This window comes from Chenopodium quinoa, unplaced genomic scaffold (genome assembly GCF_001683475.1).
Source record: "Chenopodium quinoa cultivar QQ74 unplaced genomic scaffold, ASM168347v1, whole genome shotgun sequence".
In the NCBI taxonomy this organism is placed as follows: Eukaryota; Viridiplantae; Streptophyta; class Magnoliopsida; order Caryophyllales; family Amaranthaceae; genus Chenopodium; species Chenopodium quinoa.
The window spans coordinates 106356-124820 of NW_018742418.1; the positions used below are offsets into that span (position 1 = coordinate 106356).

Sequence of the window (18465 nt, forward strand, 5' to 3'; positions counted from 1 at the left end):
ATTCAGCAAACATCATCATGGTTATATAGCATCATTGTATAATTTCTTAGCTTCCTGATGTAAGCAATATTCATTGTTTCATACATTACATATTGTGCTTAGCTTCTTGACCTAAGCAACACTCTTCATGATTCGCTTCCTCATATGTTTCGTATTGTGCTTAGCTTCCAAACCTAAGCAACATTTATCGACAAGAAACTTCAATCATACAAAGAATAATGTGCTTAGCCTCCTGGCCTAAGTACATTTCACATGATCATGTCACAGGACGTAATTGTCCTTAGTCTTTTGGCATAAGAACATTAATCATGCATCCATTATTCTTGGACTGAGCAATTCAATCTAACAAGCAGAATATCCATGTGATTCAACTCGCTTCGCTATATCATACTCGATGGGGAAGCTAAAAACTTCTTCCACTTCTTTTATCATTTTTTCTTTTGGGGAAGTTCAAAAAAATTTCTAAATTTTTTTCTTTTGGGGAAGTTTAAAAACTTTTCTGAAATTATTTTTATTGGGGGAAGTTCAAAAACTTTTTCCAAACCTTCATTTTTCACGTCTTTCTTTTTCGGGAGAAAGTCAATACCCTCCACTTATGACAAAAAATGACGGAATTTTTTTGCATTTTCAGTTGTTTGTGTCTGCACTCACACATTTAATCTATACACATACACACAATCACAAGTCATAAACATGGCATGTCGTGTCAAGTCATTCGGTCAAGTCATGAGTCAATCACTGTCTATAGGAGTCCTTTGGCAAATTCCATTTTACAGGTCTCAGGTACAACCTCTGTTCGAGGACAATCAAACAATCACATCAGTCTCTGTTCGGGGACAATCGAACAATCATATCATCAGCCTTTGTTCGGAGACAATCGAGTAAACAGCCTCTATTTGAGGACAATCGAGCAAACATATAATCAGCCTATGTTCGGGGACAATCATATTATCAGCATCTGTTCGGGGACAATCGAACAATCATGTTATCAGCATCTGTTCGGGGACATAAAATCGAACAATAATATTATCAGCCTCTGTTTGGGGATAATCGAACAACCATTTTATCAGCTTCTGTCCAGGGACAATCAAACAATGTCATAGCCTCTTCTCCACCAATACCTATACATCAGATGCACATGGCTTGAAGGTATTGAGCAACACCTATACAGTCAGATATACATGACTTGAAGGTGCAACCATCGACATTTCATCACCAACACCCATACAGTTAGATGCACATGACTTGAAGGCGCTATTATCATCACCCATAGCTTCTGTTTGGAGACAATTGAACATCCCTTCTCTTCGAAGACAACCGAAGGAACATTTATCTACACTCAATGATCATCCCGAGGCGCGGACGGTTACTATTCATACTCACATTGCAAACTTCTCGAGGCACAGAGGCTTGTAATCTTTCATCATTAGGCATGTTTTCCCGAGGCGCGAAAAATCGTCTATTGTTGCGTACTTCTCGAGGCGCAAAGGTCTGCAATTATGTCCTGAGGCGCAGACACGCTTTTAGTGTTATTCCCGAGGCGCGGAATTTCACTTGTGAGCTACTGAATTGAGGCGTAGGAGTTCACGATAGGATTCCCGAGGCACGGAAGACTATCCTTCATCAATCTTCCTAAGGCGTGAAAGATCATTATTGAGTAGGCTGCTCAAGGCGTAGGAGTCTACGACGTTTTCCCGAGGCGCGGAGACTTGTCATCCCTTTCATTTATTGAATCGCTCGAGGCACAGTGATTCACGATAGGATTCCCGAGGCGCAGAAGACTATCATTCGACATCTGGTAGATTTCTCAAGGCGCGGAAAGCTACCAAACGTATTTGTTGCTGACGCACTGGTGTCAGATACGCATTTTATCCACTCTTTTATCTGTGGAACTAACGTTTTATGCAGGTATCGGCGTATGCAGAGTGATTCAGGATCGTAGAATGTCTTATATCATTCTCCGTCCCAATCGACTACTTTAACTCGTTTTCAAAACTTACATTTCTACAAACTCAGTCAAAGTGGGGGCTTCTGTAGACATCTAAAAATGTCTCCCCAAAACCAAACCCAATGATGAACAACCTTGCACCAATATTATTGGTCGGGTCGAGTATTTAGTGTAAGGAGTGCTTAAAATCCAATTTCAATCAAACACAGTTTACAAATCAGTCCACATATTCAGTCCAAGTGTTTAGTCAAGCATTGTCCAATTCACATTTAAGCCCAAATCGGCTTCGCTTCACTGTTATCTAGGTTCAGGTTTTTCCCCCTCCTAGTAGTTAGTCTGTTCTTTCGAGGTAAACAAGAGTCTACGTTTAGTTAAACATAGCCCATTTCATTTATTTATTAATTGAGCCCGATTAATAAAAATTATAAAATCCTAAACCTGAAATAAGTTCAAAATAGCTGAAACGGTGCCTAATTGTCACGTGCCTCATTCAAAAATAAGATAAAAACAAATTTTAAAGCAATTTTCAGAAAGGCCAGCTGCCATGCCACGACAATTTCTTTGACTCGGTTTTATCTATTTACGCGTTTTGACCTTCAGAAATGATAAAATTGACTGCCGAGCTATGATACGACTATCGTGCCACGACAGTCTATACCGTGCCACGATGCTTTATTCTTCTGTGGCGCCTCATTTCTTGGGTTCCGGAATGTATTCTTCACATTTTTTCTATAAATACGAGGATGATTTCACAGTTTAGGGGCACCAACACACATTCTCATTTCTCTCTCACACATTCTAAGCCTTAAACCTATTCTCCTAATTGCACCAAACAATTCTCTCTTTCTCTGTTATGCTCTAGCCTAAATACTTGCCTTCCCTATTCTCACAATTCATCCCTGAAGTTCATATTTTACCCGAAATTCTATACTTAATCCAAGGCGTGAAATGTAGAACTGTTTGAGGGTTTGGCCTCAAATCAACACTACTTTCATTTGATTTAATTTCCATTTTTATTTTCCTTAAAGTTACTAACATGTTTATTGTTTTATAGTTGCAAGCAAACGCAATCAAAGTAAGGAATCATGTTCCTTTTGTTCCTATTATATTTCTAACGGTTTTTATTATGTTTGTCATATATTAATTGTTAGATTTATTATGGTTAAATTGATTCCAATGCTATTGTTATTCTCTTGTTATTGTTGATCACCATATTGCATGCTTAAAGGGAATAAGTAATTGAATATAACACCTAATAAGATAATTTGGACGACTGATTTGGACGACCGGTTTAGGTTCCTTTTTAATCTTGTTGCTAATTGAAGTGATCACTAATATTTAGAATTATGTGTTGCATTAATATTCAACCAATTTAGCCTAATATTAATTTGGAGAAAATTGAATATTTGTATTGTGTGCCTTTAGGATCGCGGGAATACTTTTCGCTATTAAGAATTGAGTAGAGGCCAATACGGGCGAATGTGACTCCATGACTCACTTCGTACCATCATCCCCGATCCTCCTTTCATGTTTCCGAACCATATGGAGTTAGTAATCTCATGGATATGAATGGGGTGCAACCTTCACGGCTCAATCGTAGTTGTCTATCGTTGTCTCTTTATCGTGGTTGCCTTATAATGATTCGTAAACGGTTTACAAGTTCCTTAAAACTTGTTGGTGGCTCCCTACTTTCCTTGTCCCTAATCGTATAATGTCAATTCCCACTTCCTATGATTCCTAAACATATTCACAACATGGTTAAGTAGGCACGCTTTGAATGATGCCAACAACCCCACAACATCCCGAGAGGCCATTTGTATGGGTGGAATCATCCACATTGCCTTTGAATCGTTAATTTAGTTATATACACATTTGTACACGCCTCTCTAAATTAATCCAAGGCCACGTGCCTTTATGTGACGGACTTGGCCAAATATGGTTACAAGCAATATTGTTTGATCTTGAAATGCATCCCTTACGATCTCGAATATATTCAGCACCAAAACCTAAAACCTCTATAAATTGGATCAAAAGCGTGGATTATAAACTTTAGGACAATTTTCAACTTTTTTTCACTGTTTTTTTAATTAATCAAACTTCACTGTTTTTTTCACCCACTTTTATTAAAATACCGTACTTTGTTGTTTCTGATATTCAATTTAACCAACCAAAAATTAATTTGGACGAAGATACTATATCTGTATTAATCATCAAAATATAACAATACAAAAAATATGTTCATGCCTTGCATTATGAAATGAAAAAAGTAATATCAAGTATCTAAATCGACTTCATCGTCCTTAAAGTTATTTTTCTTATAACACGATATTATACACGATTTATATGTTATATTTGATCATATTTTATTGTATTTTATCCATTCTCCTAATTTTTTAGAGTTACTAGGGTGGCTAACGTGCTCCATGCGCGCACATAGCTAGCTATGTTTTGGAATCTCTTTCACTTTGATTTTATGTCACAACTTTTGTTGTTGGTAATATTAATGAGGGAAAATATGTAAACACAAATTTTTAGGGGTATAAATAATGTCCGTACAATATTCTTAAGAGCTCAATATAAAGATCAACTAACATTAACGAGGGCAAATAAGTATATAAACATTTTAAAGGGTATAATTGTCTAAAAACTATTTATAAGAGTTATCTCAATTTTTCAAAAACATTTATGGGTATAAATATCCGTACACTATTTTTCAGAGTTCAATAGAAGAGTCAATTAACATTAATGAGGTCAAAGAGGTATATAACCATTTTAAAGGGTATAATTGTTCAAACACTATTAATAAGAGTTATCTCAAACTTTTTAAAGGTAGGGATTATAATTTATATTTCGATATTGCTCTCCTCGGTGTGTAATCTTTTGTTTTTGTAGGAAAAGGGCTCGGTTTTCTAGATATTTGTCTTGATCGTAGTTCGATTTGTTAGAGGGAGCATTTAGTGTGTAATAGGAGGCGTGGCAGCCTTCTCCACAGCTTGTCTGTGGCCGATCATCATGCTCCGCAACCCACTTGTGGCTGTCTGCTTGGCTATATGTTTAGAGTCCTAATAAGATAGAATTTTTATATTGTTGTATTGTTGTATTAGGATATAAATAGGTTAATAAGAAGATAGAAAAGGAGGCTTTTTCATATTTCATTATTTATTTTTACGTTGTTTTGTTCTCTCATTTATTGTTCAAGTTTTGTTCGATGAAGATTTAAAGTCTCCATTAATTCAATTCAAGTATTTTCTCTCCTTTATTCTCTTATTATTATTGTTATTATGTTTTCTCTTATTGTTTATTTTAATTTTTTAATTATTATGTTTGAGTAGTTTTATAATCTAGGGTTAGGTTGAACCCTAATATAAATTGATGTGTCATTTGATTACAAATATCCTACTTAATTAATTTATAATTCTTCTTTGTGAGGGTTGGTTTTATTATCAATAAACAACTAGAAATAGTGTTATTAAATGTGATTAGGTTTGCAACGATTGATTTTAGAACCCTAATTAAAAGTAAGAGTCTTATGCATGAGAATAGCTAATTGTTCTTGCTAGGACTTATAGGATGTCGTTCTCAATGTATTTAATATATATGATTCCATGAGTGTAGGTATGATTGCATGTTAGGGAAGCCACTTGTTGATCGAAAGAAGCACTTGTTATTGTTATAAGGAGCATCCGTCCTATAGAATGTTTATTAATTTAATTGAGGGAAGAGGGATTGTTTTGGTGCATTGATTCGTAATAGTGGGGATTCTTATTCCTAGTTGTCTTTAGTTCTTCGTTTATTCTTGATTATTTCGTTGCTAGAATTTAGTTTAATATAACTAGAGTGTAATCGTGCTCATGCACGGGATATGTGTAGTATGTATGTTTATAAGAAAAGAAAAATTAGAAGTGGAAGTTATAGAAAGTTTTCATTTGTGTTAATTTGTGAGAAGTGGAAGTTATTTGTTGGTTATATAAAAAAACACACAAAATTGAAGGAATGGGGTTTTGAAGAGGTAGATAATGTAATAAAATAGATATTTTTTTTAAAAGAAGAATATGGTTTTTTTTAACATTAAGTGATATGGGTAGTTAATGAGTAAAAAGGGTGGTTATTGGTTAATTTTTTTTAAAATAAAAAATAAAAAAATAAAAAAGGTAAAATTGCAAGGATGAGATTTTGGAGTGCTGTAAATGAAAGTTAGAAAAAAAAAATTAAAAAAATTAAAAAAAATCTTAAATTATAATATAGATAGAATGTACCCATACTAATGCATGGGATATATGTATGCTTATATTAGGGAATAAATTAGTATGAGAGGAAGTTATTGATTTTTGTAAAAGGAAGTTATGTTGTTTTTTTTAAGTTAATTATTTGGAGTTGTGGAAGTTATTTTCCAAAAAAATAATAATAAAAAATAATAAAATAAATTGAGAGTTGGGCTTTTGGAGTGTTGAAGTGCTACAAAATGACCACTAAATTATATAATAGATTTCATATATTTGTTTGGTCACTTGCTTAGCTTTAATTCAAGTCAATTTAATTAGTCTAAATCATTTTGTATGGGGTAGCTCTAACGGAGCACTCCCCATGCTTCGAACCCCAACTAGGAATAACATCTTCAATCAGCAAGAGTTAGCTTGAGTACCTCAAACCACCTTTTGGGAGGCTAGTTGTATAGGGTAGCTCCTGTTGAGCTAACCCGCGCTCCCAACACCACTTGAGAGGTGTGCGCTCACGCCAGTCCAGCCCGAAGCAAAGGATCGGATAGCCTCCCAAGGGCTCAGCCTCATGGCTAACCCTAGCGGGCTCTAGCCTGGAGTTAGGGATAATCTCCCAGGGGCTTAGCCTCATGGTGGACCCCAGCGGGCTCCAGCACGCAACACAAGGAATTATACAACTATAAATAGCAAGCCAAGTACAACAAAAAAGAGGTTAGACAATCACATTTCGTCACTTATCCATTATTATTCATCTAAAGCATTACTAACTTAAACATCGGAGGGGGGTTCCTCGAAACCACCCCCGAGGATAGTAACCACCGCTCATTGCGCAGGTAGTCCTAGCTGAAGTCCAGATCTGACCACCAAACTAGCTCCGGAACTACACCCGGAACACATTTTTTTTAAGAGATTAGTCTAAATTATTTAGTCTCTTGGGATCCGACCTTTGCTTGCCCAACTATATAGTTAGGCCCTGTTCACTTCACCTTAAAATAATAAAGAAATTTTGACTTTTGGTACCTCGAAAATGACCCCTATTGATTTTTGGTACCCATCTAAAATTTTATTTTATTTTGGTACTCATCAAAGTTACAAAATATATATTTTGGTACCTGAAACCACCCCAGAACTGCACTCTAAATCGAGAGAAGCGTTGGCTGTGATTTGATGCGTAATTAGGGAATTGGTGATGCAGCAGGGCTTTTATTGTTGGTCCGAGGATCGAGAACGGCAGCAATGCTGCTGTTCGTGAAGGAGAGGGTTGGTTTCGGTTCGTTGGCTGTGGTTTGTGGGAGTTTTTGGTGGTGGAGGTTGGCTGCGGTAGTCGGGAAGGGGTGGAATCGGGCTGCAGAAGGGTGGGTGTGTGGGAGTTTCGGCTGGTCGGGGTAACAAGGGTGGATTGGCCGGCGGTGGGTGAGCTGGACGTCGGCCAGCCTGTTTTCGGGCTGGGGGAGGGGAGCTATGTGCAGGGGAGGGGGGAGGGAATGGTGGCAGGATGGTGGGGAAGGTGGTGGCAGAGTGGTGGTTTTTTTTATAATAATAATAAATTGTCAAAAATAATACAACATTTGGCCGGTTCTTTTTTAATAATACAACCTTTGGATTATTTTGTAATAATACAACCTTTAGGGGTGTTCATTTTAAACAAGACAAAATCGAATTTTCGGTGGATTTTGAGGTTAGGAAAGAGAAGGGGATGAGTTTTTGGTGGTGGAGATGAGGAAGGGGGGAATATTCCCTCCCCTTCTCCTACCTCAAAACCCACCGAAAGGTTTTATTATTACAAAATAATCAAAAGGTTGTATTATTAAAAAAGAATGGGCCAAAGGTTGTATTATTTTTGGTAATTTTTCTTAATAATAATCATAATGAAAGTAATTTTTATTATTTTATATCTTTTAAAAAATAAAAAACATTAAATAAATTTTAAAAAATCAAATTAAATTGACAAAACCAATAAAACGATAACACATATCAAGGTAACCTGTAAAAATAGGTTACCAACCGGTTTTGCCTATTTAAAATGAACACCCCCTAAGAATTGTAATATTAATGTATAATGCAAAGGTTGTATTATTAAAAAAGAATGGGCCAAATATTGTATTATTATTTGAAATTTTTTAATATTTGAGATGTAAATAATAACTTTATTACACTACGATTGTGGTAGACTGGTAGTGCCGTAATGGCAACAAGATTGTTGTGAGTTATCTTTGAGACTATGACAAATACTTCATTCATATCCAAACTATAGCATTTCGGCTAAAAGAAAGACAAAAGTAATTATTGGAATTAGATGGACCGTATTAAAGCACTTTAGTTAAAGAATATATTAAGAAAATGTGTATTATGTAGCTTTTAAACTCACTATTGATTAATGATGATCATCAAATTTAATCTAGATCATAATTAGAGTTGTGTGATTGTGTCCCTAGCACTTTCAAAGCTATCATGGTTTAGTCAATCTCAGGGTGATCTGCTCAAGAAAAAATAATAAATATAAAAAATAGGTGAGAAAGATTAGGAATTATAGAAAGAGAGTCAAATTTGCATGTGATTGTATAATTCAAAGCAAAGTTTGTTAAGAATATAAAGATGGTCAAATATTAGGTAGGTGAAGTTCTTAATAGGGCAATTATTATACAAATAATAAGTACTCTAATTTTCTTATAGGTACTCAAAGATTGTCCATTGCAATATGAAATTATCGGATGCGATGAATAGAAAGATAAAGAAAATACATTAATGTATCAATGAACACATACTAGTAGAGGGATAAAACATACAAATAGAAACAATAGAAGCTAAGTTGGCAAATTAAACGCACTTGAAATTCAAATTAGTGACCTAAAAAAGATGATTTTATTAAACGTATTATTATTCACCACTTAAATTACTAGAAAGTTATACATAACATAGGAATTTTCTAATGTGTATCCATGAAGTCATGGGCATACGACAAGGCATTAGAGATTCCTTTTCTGTTAAATTTTTTTAACAAATATAATGAGAATTTATCCATAATTAATTAAATTAGACTGATGAATTTTAAAAATTTCCCTTCATGGTTCACCAAGCATTACCCTATTGACTCCATTATTTTATAGGGCATGTCTTTAAATTTGGCGGCAAATAAAGCCATCGAAATATATGTAAATTTTGTAATTTAACATGTGCTCACTTATCATAATATACTTAAATTTTGTATACAAATTTGATTTTTCATATTGTTCTATTTGACATTAGTTTTATTGGACTTTGAAATTGTTTATATGTATGAACTTAGTTAGTAACTTACTATTCGATCGTGGCGACATAAATTTCCTATTTTTGAAATATTGTTCAAATGTGCATAAGGCTTTATAAAATCTCCAAAAACGAATTTAAACTGGCATGTTAGAATATCCTTATCTTTTAAAAGTATGAGAGAACTAGCACTTATGACTAGTGTGTGAACGTTTATACCTCAAAAAATATTTGTTTACATATTTGCCCTCATTAAAAGTTTGAGAAGCTCATTTCTTTTTTGTGCGGGCATTTATACTCCTAAATTTTTTTTTACATATTTGTCCCCATTTAAAAGTTTGAGAAACACTTTTTTTTCAATTACATTAAAGAAAAAAATTGTAACCTTAATTCAGGCTAAATTGATTTTTTTTTTAAATAAAAAGTTGTGTTCAAATAGTTTGAGATAGCTCTTACAAATAGTGTACAGACGTTTATATCCCTAAAAATTTTTGTTTATATTTTTGCCCACATTTAAAAGTTTGAGAAGCTCTTTTTTTTTATACGGACATTTATACCCCATAAAATGTTTTATTTGCATATTTGCCCCTCTTAAAAGTTTGAGAAACTCTTTTCTTTTTTCTTATTACATTAGAGAAAAAAGTTGTAACCTCGATTAAGGCTAAATTGATTAATCATTCTTGAATAAAAAGTTGTGTTCATTTCAATCATATTTAAATTAAAGCTACTTTGAATATCTCTTACGCTCTTCATTTTTGTGGTGACGCTTTGTTTAGTTGATTTGTCTTAATAAGTACTTTAAATATATCAAACATATATATTTCTAGAGCTTGATAATTTTTGTCGCTTTCTCACTAAATCTAAATTAACTCTACTAAAGTTTCAAATATTGCATAGTTACACAACATCCAACCCATTTATTGCCTATATATAAATAAGCGTAGGATATTAGTTACACAACATCCAACACTAGCAACATTATGCGTGTCAGATCAGAAGCCCTAATATCAACAAATTAGATTAACCCCAATTTGAATAGTTTGGATTTTGAAACAATTATTCTTCAATTAAAACTCGAAATATTCCCAACATTCAATCAAGGCTAATTACCCCAAAACTTATTCGAACCAAAATCAATTAACCCTTTTTTTTTTGGAATAGAAATCAATCAACCAGTTTGACATGTCTAATTAGTTATAGTTTAGGCCATGTTCACTTCACCTTAAAAAAAATAATATTTAATAAAAATAGTTTCAGTTTAATAAAAATAATTTCAGTTCAGTAAAAATCAGTAACTTTAAAGAAGAAATGTAACAAAAAAATCAGTAACTTTAAAGAAGAAATGTAAAAAAAAATTCAGTAATATAATTTCAGTTCAACAAAAATAATTTAAGTTCAGTAAAAATAATTTCAGTTCAGTAAAAATAATTTCAATTCAGCAAAAATAAGGTGAAGTGAACAGAGCCCTATATGTAACTAACGTCGGTATCGGACTGAAAGGGAAAATTACATAAAAAGAGAGGGGCACTAGGCCCACAACTCGAATAGATTAGACTAATTTTAAGGAAACTGATTTTAGCTCAAAAGTAGCCCAAATGTGCTAATAGTGGTCCAGCTTTAGGGCCACTTGAACTCTTAAGGACAAAAGAAATTATTTGGTTATAAGGTCTTTCAGTTTCAAATATGATAGTGGCCCTTTATAAAATTCATAAAGACCTAAAATAATTTAAATGTGCTTGTAGAAGGAACCAAACAGGTTGAAAAAGGCCCTTTAAATTATGCAATCACTACTTAGTTTGATGCATCATCCAATAAATCAATCGATATTAAACATGTTTAAATCAATCTTTTGGAAAAAATACGTAGTTGATGATGTAGTTTGAACACTATTAATGTGGCAATTACATTCGAATGAAAGCTAATAAGGTCTATCCATACACCACCATGCACGTTAGTTCATCTTATTAGTCTTCATTCGAGTCGCTTATAGCATGGAATTTTGATGTACATAAGAGTTTTGATACTTTTTTTTGACAAGATTCTCTTTAGTTTGTATTAATTATGTAAGAGCTCACACTTGTCTAAGCTCACACCGAATTTGTTCGGGCTAGTAAGTAGAATATGTGATCAACTCGATTAATTTAAATGTTGAAGTTTAGTCCCAATCCTAAGTTACCACTCCCTTTGTTACTTAACAATTGCCCCATCTCCCACATTGAAGGATCCAGGATGTAGTATATGATGTACTACCCAGGTTACATGTTAGTTGCAACTTTTGTGAGAGATAAAATATTCCAAAGTTGCAACCAATATGTAACGGAAGTAGTATCTACTTTAACCTAACCATTTCAAACATATTCTTATCCCTTGTTTAGATCTGAGAAACAGCAAAAATTATTCACCAAACATATACTCCTTCAAATTTATATTTTTTAATTTAATTATTTTTATTTAATTATAACTTGCAATTGTTGGAAAATAGGATCAAAAAAACAAAACAAACAATGGAATCTAAGCATTTATAAATATGTTTGTATATATAAATATGCACCACTTAACCCACTTGCAAAAAAAATCTTACTTAAGCCCATTTCATAACTCATATTCAAGTGTTTACAATATAAACAACTCACATCCTCCTTATTCTGTCCATGTGGAATAAATCACACACATAACATTAAAGTTGAAAATTAATTTCAACAGCAATGGCTGCCTAGGTGCTGGTGGTCAAATTTTAATGACGACGGTAGGGGTTGTCGTGGTGGTGGTTGTCTTGTGACGAGGGGTGAAAGAAAGGAGTAAGGGCAAAGATATAATTAAATTAATAATCGTGGGCAATTGTAAGAAATTAAAAACGGGAGCTAACTACATAGTACAATAGAAATTATGAAAGATAAGACTATTATAACTTTATAAGATATTAAGAATTCAACATTGTCCTCATACTTTATTGTTAGATATGAGTAGTTGGGACAATGTGACTTATTCATACTAAGAGATGGGGTAGTAAGGATTACATTATAAGACTATAAGCCTAAAAGGTGAAGCTCAAAGTCACAAAACTAGTAAAAGCATGTTAAGGTCTATAAAGAGCAGGAAATGAGCATATGAACAGCATGAAGCCAAGGCACTTCATAGTTGGAATTCTCTTAAACAATCTAGACCAGGGATACAACTATTTGGGCAAAAAAGCTATATATAAAATTTCCCTTTTCGTTCTTTCGAATTTTCTCATCTACACAGCTAAAGCTAGAGGTCTGCGGCGTTAAAAGTATAAACAATAAACATCACAATGAGGGAAAAAAAAAAAATAGGCCAGAGCATGTCATCTTTTCATATTTTCTACTTCCAACATCTGATCTACTTTCCTGAAAATTCACACTGATGGGAAGAACTTGTTTAGGTTGAAGGGCAAGGAGTAGAACTCTTCACTTCTGGTGTCTCCCTTGAATGATCGGAACTTGTCCCACCAATGTGACCCTCGGTCTTTCCTTGTCCCACTGTCTTTTTTGCGCAATGTGACATCCAAAAAGTATGCCAACACACCAGCAACAAAGGGTTCCGATGAGAAAGGAACATTTACCATGTCATTGAACTGCATGATCCCATAAACAACCCAGCTTAATCATGATACAAATTAGCTTTAGGAACTCTGGAAACAGAAAATGATTGTCGTTTTTACTTACCCATCTTGCATGTGTGTGTACCGGACCATATCCCTTCACTGCTGTGTACTCATTGAAGTATTGTGGTATAGACAAGCCCATGAAAACTGAGAAACCTAGAATGAATTTTGTTCTGAAGCTGTTTAAGTTGCAAAATTGTAGGAAGCCAAGACCTGCTGAACCTGCTCAGATTGGATGAAGGTGAAGAAAAATCAGATGGTTTGAAGAATGATTATATAAAACGAAACTTGCTGGTTGGTCAAAGAACATACCAACATATGCAAAGAACAGGCAATACAAAGCTGCCACCATAGGTGCTGGAATTGAGGCAAATACAGCTCCAAATTTACCTTGTCATAGTAAGTCCAAAATCAGTAAATGTGATGAAATTTGTAGGGAAAACACAAACATCTAAGATAAATATACCTAGTATAGAAAAAAAAATCATGAATCCTGCCGCAATCTGTACCACCCTTCGACTGCCAACACGTGTCAGAGCCAGCAAACCGGCATTCTCCCTGAACATTAGCAAGACAAAAGGCTCATTAACCTTATAACAGAGCACTGGTATCTGCATAACATAGGATGGGTGTATTGGGTCTTACACAGAAGCTGATGCAGAATTCCCAGTTCCGAATAGTCCACACAAAAGAATGCCCACTCCCTGTTAGTAGAGAGGAGAAACCAAGAGGCATACACACACACAAAGGAGTCAATACCAACCCAGACAAATAACAGAACTCTAATGTGCTCTACGTATGAAAAACAATTTTAAGATTGCTATTAAGTATAATCACCTGCCAACCAATTCCACGGCTAAGAACAGATGGTGGCACAGGAGTTGCACTTGCATATCTTGATACTGCGATGAAGGTACCAGTAGACTACCACACAATAAATAAAAAAGGTGAGACAATAGTGAGAGTGAACTACATGGTTGAGCATAACAAGGTAAAGTTTAGATAAAGAATGAACAATAATTTGTGAGTAAATTTTACGCTTCTGCAATTTAAGAAGTGTACAAACCTCCACAAGGGCAACAAACGAAGCCATCATCATAGCAAAGGCTTCCCCGGCATCAAATGTTGGAGCTCCCCATTGAAATGGATATGGAACACTTATCCTGCACACAAGTACAAATTGCACAATTTGATATTAATAACAACCCTTGGCTGATGAAAAAGAGAAGTTGGGATCATAGCACATCATTAATGAGCTTAAATTATAGAGCTTGTTAATCCAGAGTTTTCCATTTGATCTAACCTCTATTAATCCTACTTTCACTGTTAACTTTCTTTAGCCTTACATTAGGAGATATGTAAACTCCATTGCCATATGCAAGAGACTAGAGAGGGGTTCTTACCAGGAAGCACCACTGATAATTCCAGCACGATCAGTTCTGCAACTCAATTGAGTTGTTTGTGACCTGTGCCTATAGGCACCTCCAACTGTGAGTATGTGAGCATAAATCCACACAATGGCCACAGAGAACAGAACAGCAAAGCGATCAAATATAGGTCTTTCACCGCGCATCAGATGAGGTAAGTACTGCAAAGACAACCATGAACTCAAAATTCTTGATGATAACCATATAATCTAAAACTTTATGTCAATGCTCCTAAGGGGCTTTCATCACAGATAAATTATGGAAGAAGTATGCCATTGTTACCTGTGAAAAGATGAGTAGGAGTACAATATGCGGCAGCCCTATCTCAACACATTTAGCAACCTATTCATCAAGTAACACATGGTAAATAATAGTCATCATTAGGTCTAATCATTATCATGAAGTATCGTACAAGTAAATATGAACGATCATATTCATCATTTAGGTCTCATCTTTTTTTTCAGTGATTTCCAATACAGTAACACTTACCCCTGGAAAACCCAATTCATACAACCCAAATCCAGTAAGAGCTACCAAAGGAACAGCAGCCAATGGACTTAAGAACCTAACACATACAGGACATGTACACACGAGGATAGAGGTTAGAGTCCTTCATCACATTAGAGACACATTATTGAAAAATCTTTAAATGAGCAGTTACACAGTTATGGTGCAATTTTTACATACCCTCCCAAGCCAAAACGCTAAAATTTACGGCCCATAATTATCCCATATCAAGAATTAGTAGTCAAAATGAAACTTTTGGCCAAGAAGTATTTTAGTTTACCTTGCCACATTACGCCACAAACCACTAAATCCAAGAACAATTTGTAGGATTGAAGCGACAATAAGTGATCCTTGGATTCCCCGAATTGTCTTATTAAATTTCTGCAAAATGTTCCAAGATGTACTGTATTAAGTGGTTAAGGAGCATAACTAAGCCCCAAAAGGGAAAAATATCATCACTCAATATATGGCTCCAATAACCGAACCTCCTGTGGATCAGCAATGCCACTGTAACGGCCTGCCAAAACAATAGAAATTGTGGTGGGAACATAAGTATAAGAACCCCCAATAACAGCCGGCAAACGAGTACCAAACAGGGTCTGGAACAATGTGTTCACACCAGCAACAAATAGCAAGGTTTGAATCATTCTAGCTTTCTCTTCCTACAAAGAATAAACATATGACTTCAGCTCGAGTTTAAAATTCCAATTATAAACCTAAGTAGCATAAGCAATAAATAAGTACTTTTCCTCCTCCCATCTGAGGAACCAAATAGGTAGGAATGAGCACTGTTGTCCCTAACATCACCAAGTAATGCTGAAATCCAAGTAAAATAGCCTCAGCTGCAGAGTTAAACACAACCAGTAAACTATCATCAGCATAAACATTCATAACCACAAAAACACATGCAGTATACAAATAATGTTCATGGGATTAAATTATACACATAGAAAATTAATTTGGAACAACATTATACAAATTCAACCCCGCCCCCCCCCCCCCCCGCCACACAATGACACAAGTAACATCACTACAAGAGCTCATTCCGACACGAGTATGTGTTCAAGTGTCAAACTCCCCTAATTTATGACCAAAATATTTATTTTTGCCAATATGAAATGTCAAATACGCATTCATAACTCAATAAAATATTGAATGTAAGAATTATGTTCGAATAATTAACTACACATAAAATCCGAAATCAGCAAGTGTAACATTTTTATACAAAATATTAACCCATTATTAAAAATTAACGAAGATACGGAATTTCATTTCCAACACAAGTATGTATCCAAATGTCACACTCTACTATTTCACGAGAAAATTAACTTTTTTGGTTCAATATAAAGTGTCCATCTACCATACTCATGTCGTAGCGTCGAGATTCGAGTAAATAAACATAATTTACCAAAGGGAATCTTAAAGTCCACAAGTAGCAAGTGACAACAATACATAAACCAAAACAAAGTTAACGTGTTGAGTGGTCACAATCAAAAAGTAAAAATAAACCCCACAAATCACAAATTCACAATGAATAAATTTCCAATATTAAAAAGACAAGAGATCTTCACAATTGATTGATAGCAAAATCAAAAACAATAGCAACTAATTAATAAGATAGAAAATAATAATAAAATAAAAGTGACTTACGCCAAGGTGGTGGACTAGTAATACAGTATGAAACTCCAGGTAACTGATCTTTTACTGGGTGTGGCTGCAGCTCATCTTGCTTCGGCTGTGGCCCTGGTCCTCCTCCGCCGCCACCTCCGCCACCCGCCATCTTCTAGAAAAAACCAAAAATATTAAAAAAAAAATCATAAAAAAATTAAATGAAAACACAGTAAAATCAGAAATCTAGCAAAACCCAGATGTTAGAATTCCCAGAAATCCAAAAAAATAAAAATAACCCAGAAAATGATGATGGAAGTGTACAATGTAGGTTGAAATTCGAAACTTACAGTTTAGAAAAAACTTGTAAAAGAAGGAAAAAGAAGGGTACTTAAAATAATTTGTAGGGAAAAGAAGACAGACAAGAACTTTGTAAGGGAAGGTGGAAATGGTGTGAGTTACACTTTTTAAGAAAAAAAAAACCCAGAAAAAATAATATGATGGGGACCCCACTATATGGGTGTGAGATTAGCCAATGGTTAGATAAAGAAGAAGAGAGAGAATGGGTGTGAAAATGGAGAGAGAAGAAAGTTGGAATTCATGAAATAAGGAAGGGAAGAAGGGAAGGAAGCAGAGTGGCAGTCCAAAAAGCAAAGGAAAGCAAGTGTGTTGGTGTGTGTATATGAGTGTATTAGCAACCAACATTGATATTATACTTCTCTGCGCCCCCAAGGAATCTTTGTCCTTTTTTTTTTTTAATGTAATTGTTACTTGAATTAAATGTACCATAATGTGAGTAGAATTGTTACTTGAATTAAATGTTCCACTGAGGAAATGATTTTGGCACATCAAAAATGATTTTGGCACACTCATTGTAAGATTTCAGTTTTCTAATACTCCTCTTACATGAAGGTGTGTCAATATCAATAGTAATAAGTGTGTCAAATTTAGTTTCTTAATTCTTGGACTAGAAGTTGTGAAAGTTGAGATGTGTTCAAATTTTCTTTTTCACTAATTAGATTAAGAAAAGATATATGAATAACTACCCACAGCATTGTCTTTTTATTTTTTTGTCATTTGAAATTCTTCCACATAAGGGAAAAATTAAGTGTCAATTCATTAAAAACAATCAGCATGTCAAATTTATTAGGAGAGGGAAGGTAAAGAAATCTCCGACTCCAATTAAAAAGTCTCTAATGAAATTTGATCTCGCCACTAGGGTAGCCTTGTTTAATAACAATGTAATATATGAGGAAAATTGCAAATTCTTCATTGAAATTATTATTTTTAATTACTATTGTATTAATTTTATATTGAAGTAATTTTGACTCTTAATTGTTACTCGTCATACTTAATACTTATCAAGGGTATTCTTGTATTTGTGTAAACCCTGATAACTACAAATATAATACAGTATTATTCTATTAATACTCCCTATGTAGCTAAAAAAAATTACAAAATACAAGTACATAGTACTCCCTCCGTTTCATAATAATGTTCCTGTTTACGTAAATCGATGCAAGTTTTTACCCATCTTTGACCGCAAATATCTTTAGTATCACATTAGCAAAAATTATAAAAGTTCGATATTAATAATGTACTCATCAAGACAAATCAAATTAGATCTCACATGACTATATTTGTTCTAATAGATTGAGAGAAATTAAGAAGATTCTCTTTTATTTTTAAAAAGTCAAAGATTCCAAACATTAACATCATTGTGGAACAGAGGGAGTACTACACGTAAATGGTATACGCATAACATTTAATTCTTCAAAAAAAAGGTGGTTTAACATTTATGATTTAGATTGTTTCTCGTTTGGTTTGATGTAAAACATTTTCAATGAAAAATTCTTTTTCATGGAAAACATATTTTCAAGGAAATCC

General features: G+C 34.2%; 1 protein-coding gene across 3 annotated transcripts; it reads right to left on the reverse strand.

Annotated features, from left to right (window-relative positions):
- Positions 1-12295: 12295 nt before the first annotated feature.
- On the reverse strand, positions 12296-17459 carry LOC110708068 (nucleobase-ascorbate transporter 7-like). Of its 3 annotated transcripts, none has more exons than XM_021886188.1 (15): positions 16929-17459; positions 16621-16750; positions 15715-15812; positions 15456-15632; positions 15251-15351; positions 14953-15028; positions 14746-14805; positions 14440-14624; positions 14103-14199; positions 13874-13960; positions 13682-13740; positions 13503-13594; positions 13349-13426; positions 13098-13258; positions 12788-13006 (listed from the first exon to the last, which is right to left on the reverse strand). In XM_021886188.1, exons 2-15 carry the CDS (start codon positions 16748-16750, stop codon positions 12788-12790), a joined length of 1620 nt encoding a protein of 539 aa, XP_021741880.1. In that variant the 5' UTR covers positions 16929-17459. The 3 variants fall into 3 exon arrangements, with proteins under 3 accessions (XP_021741867.1, XP_021741880.1, XP_021741873.1); XM_021886181.1 differs by having other exon boundaries at positions 16621-16753; XM_021886175.1 differs by lacking the exon at positions 16929-17459 and having other exon boundaries at positions 12296-13006; positions 16621-16913.
- Positions 17460-18465: the final 1006 nt, after the last annotated feature.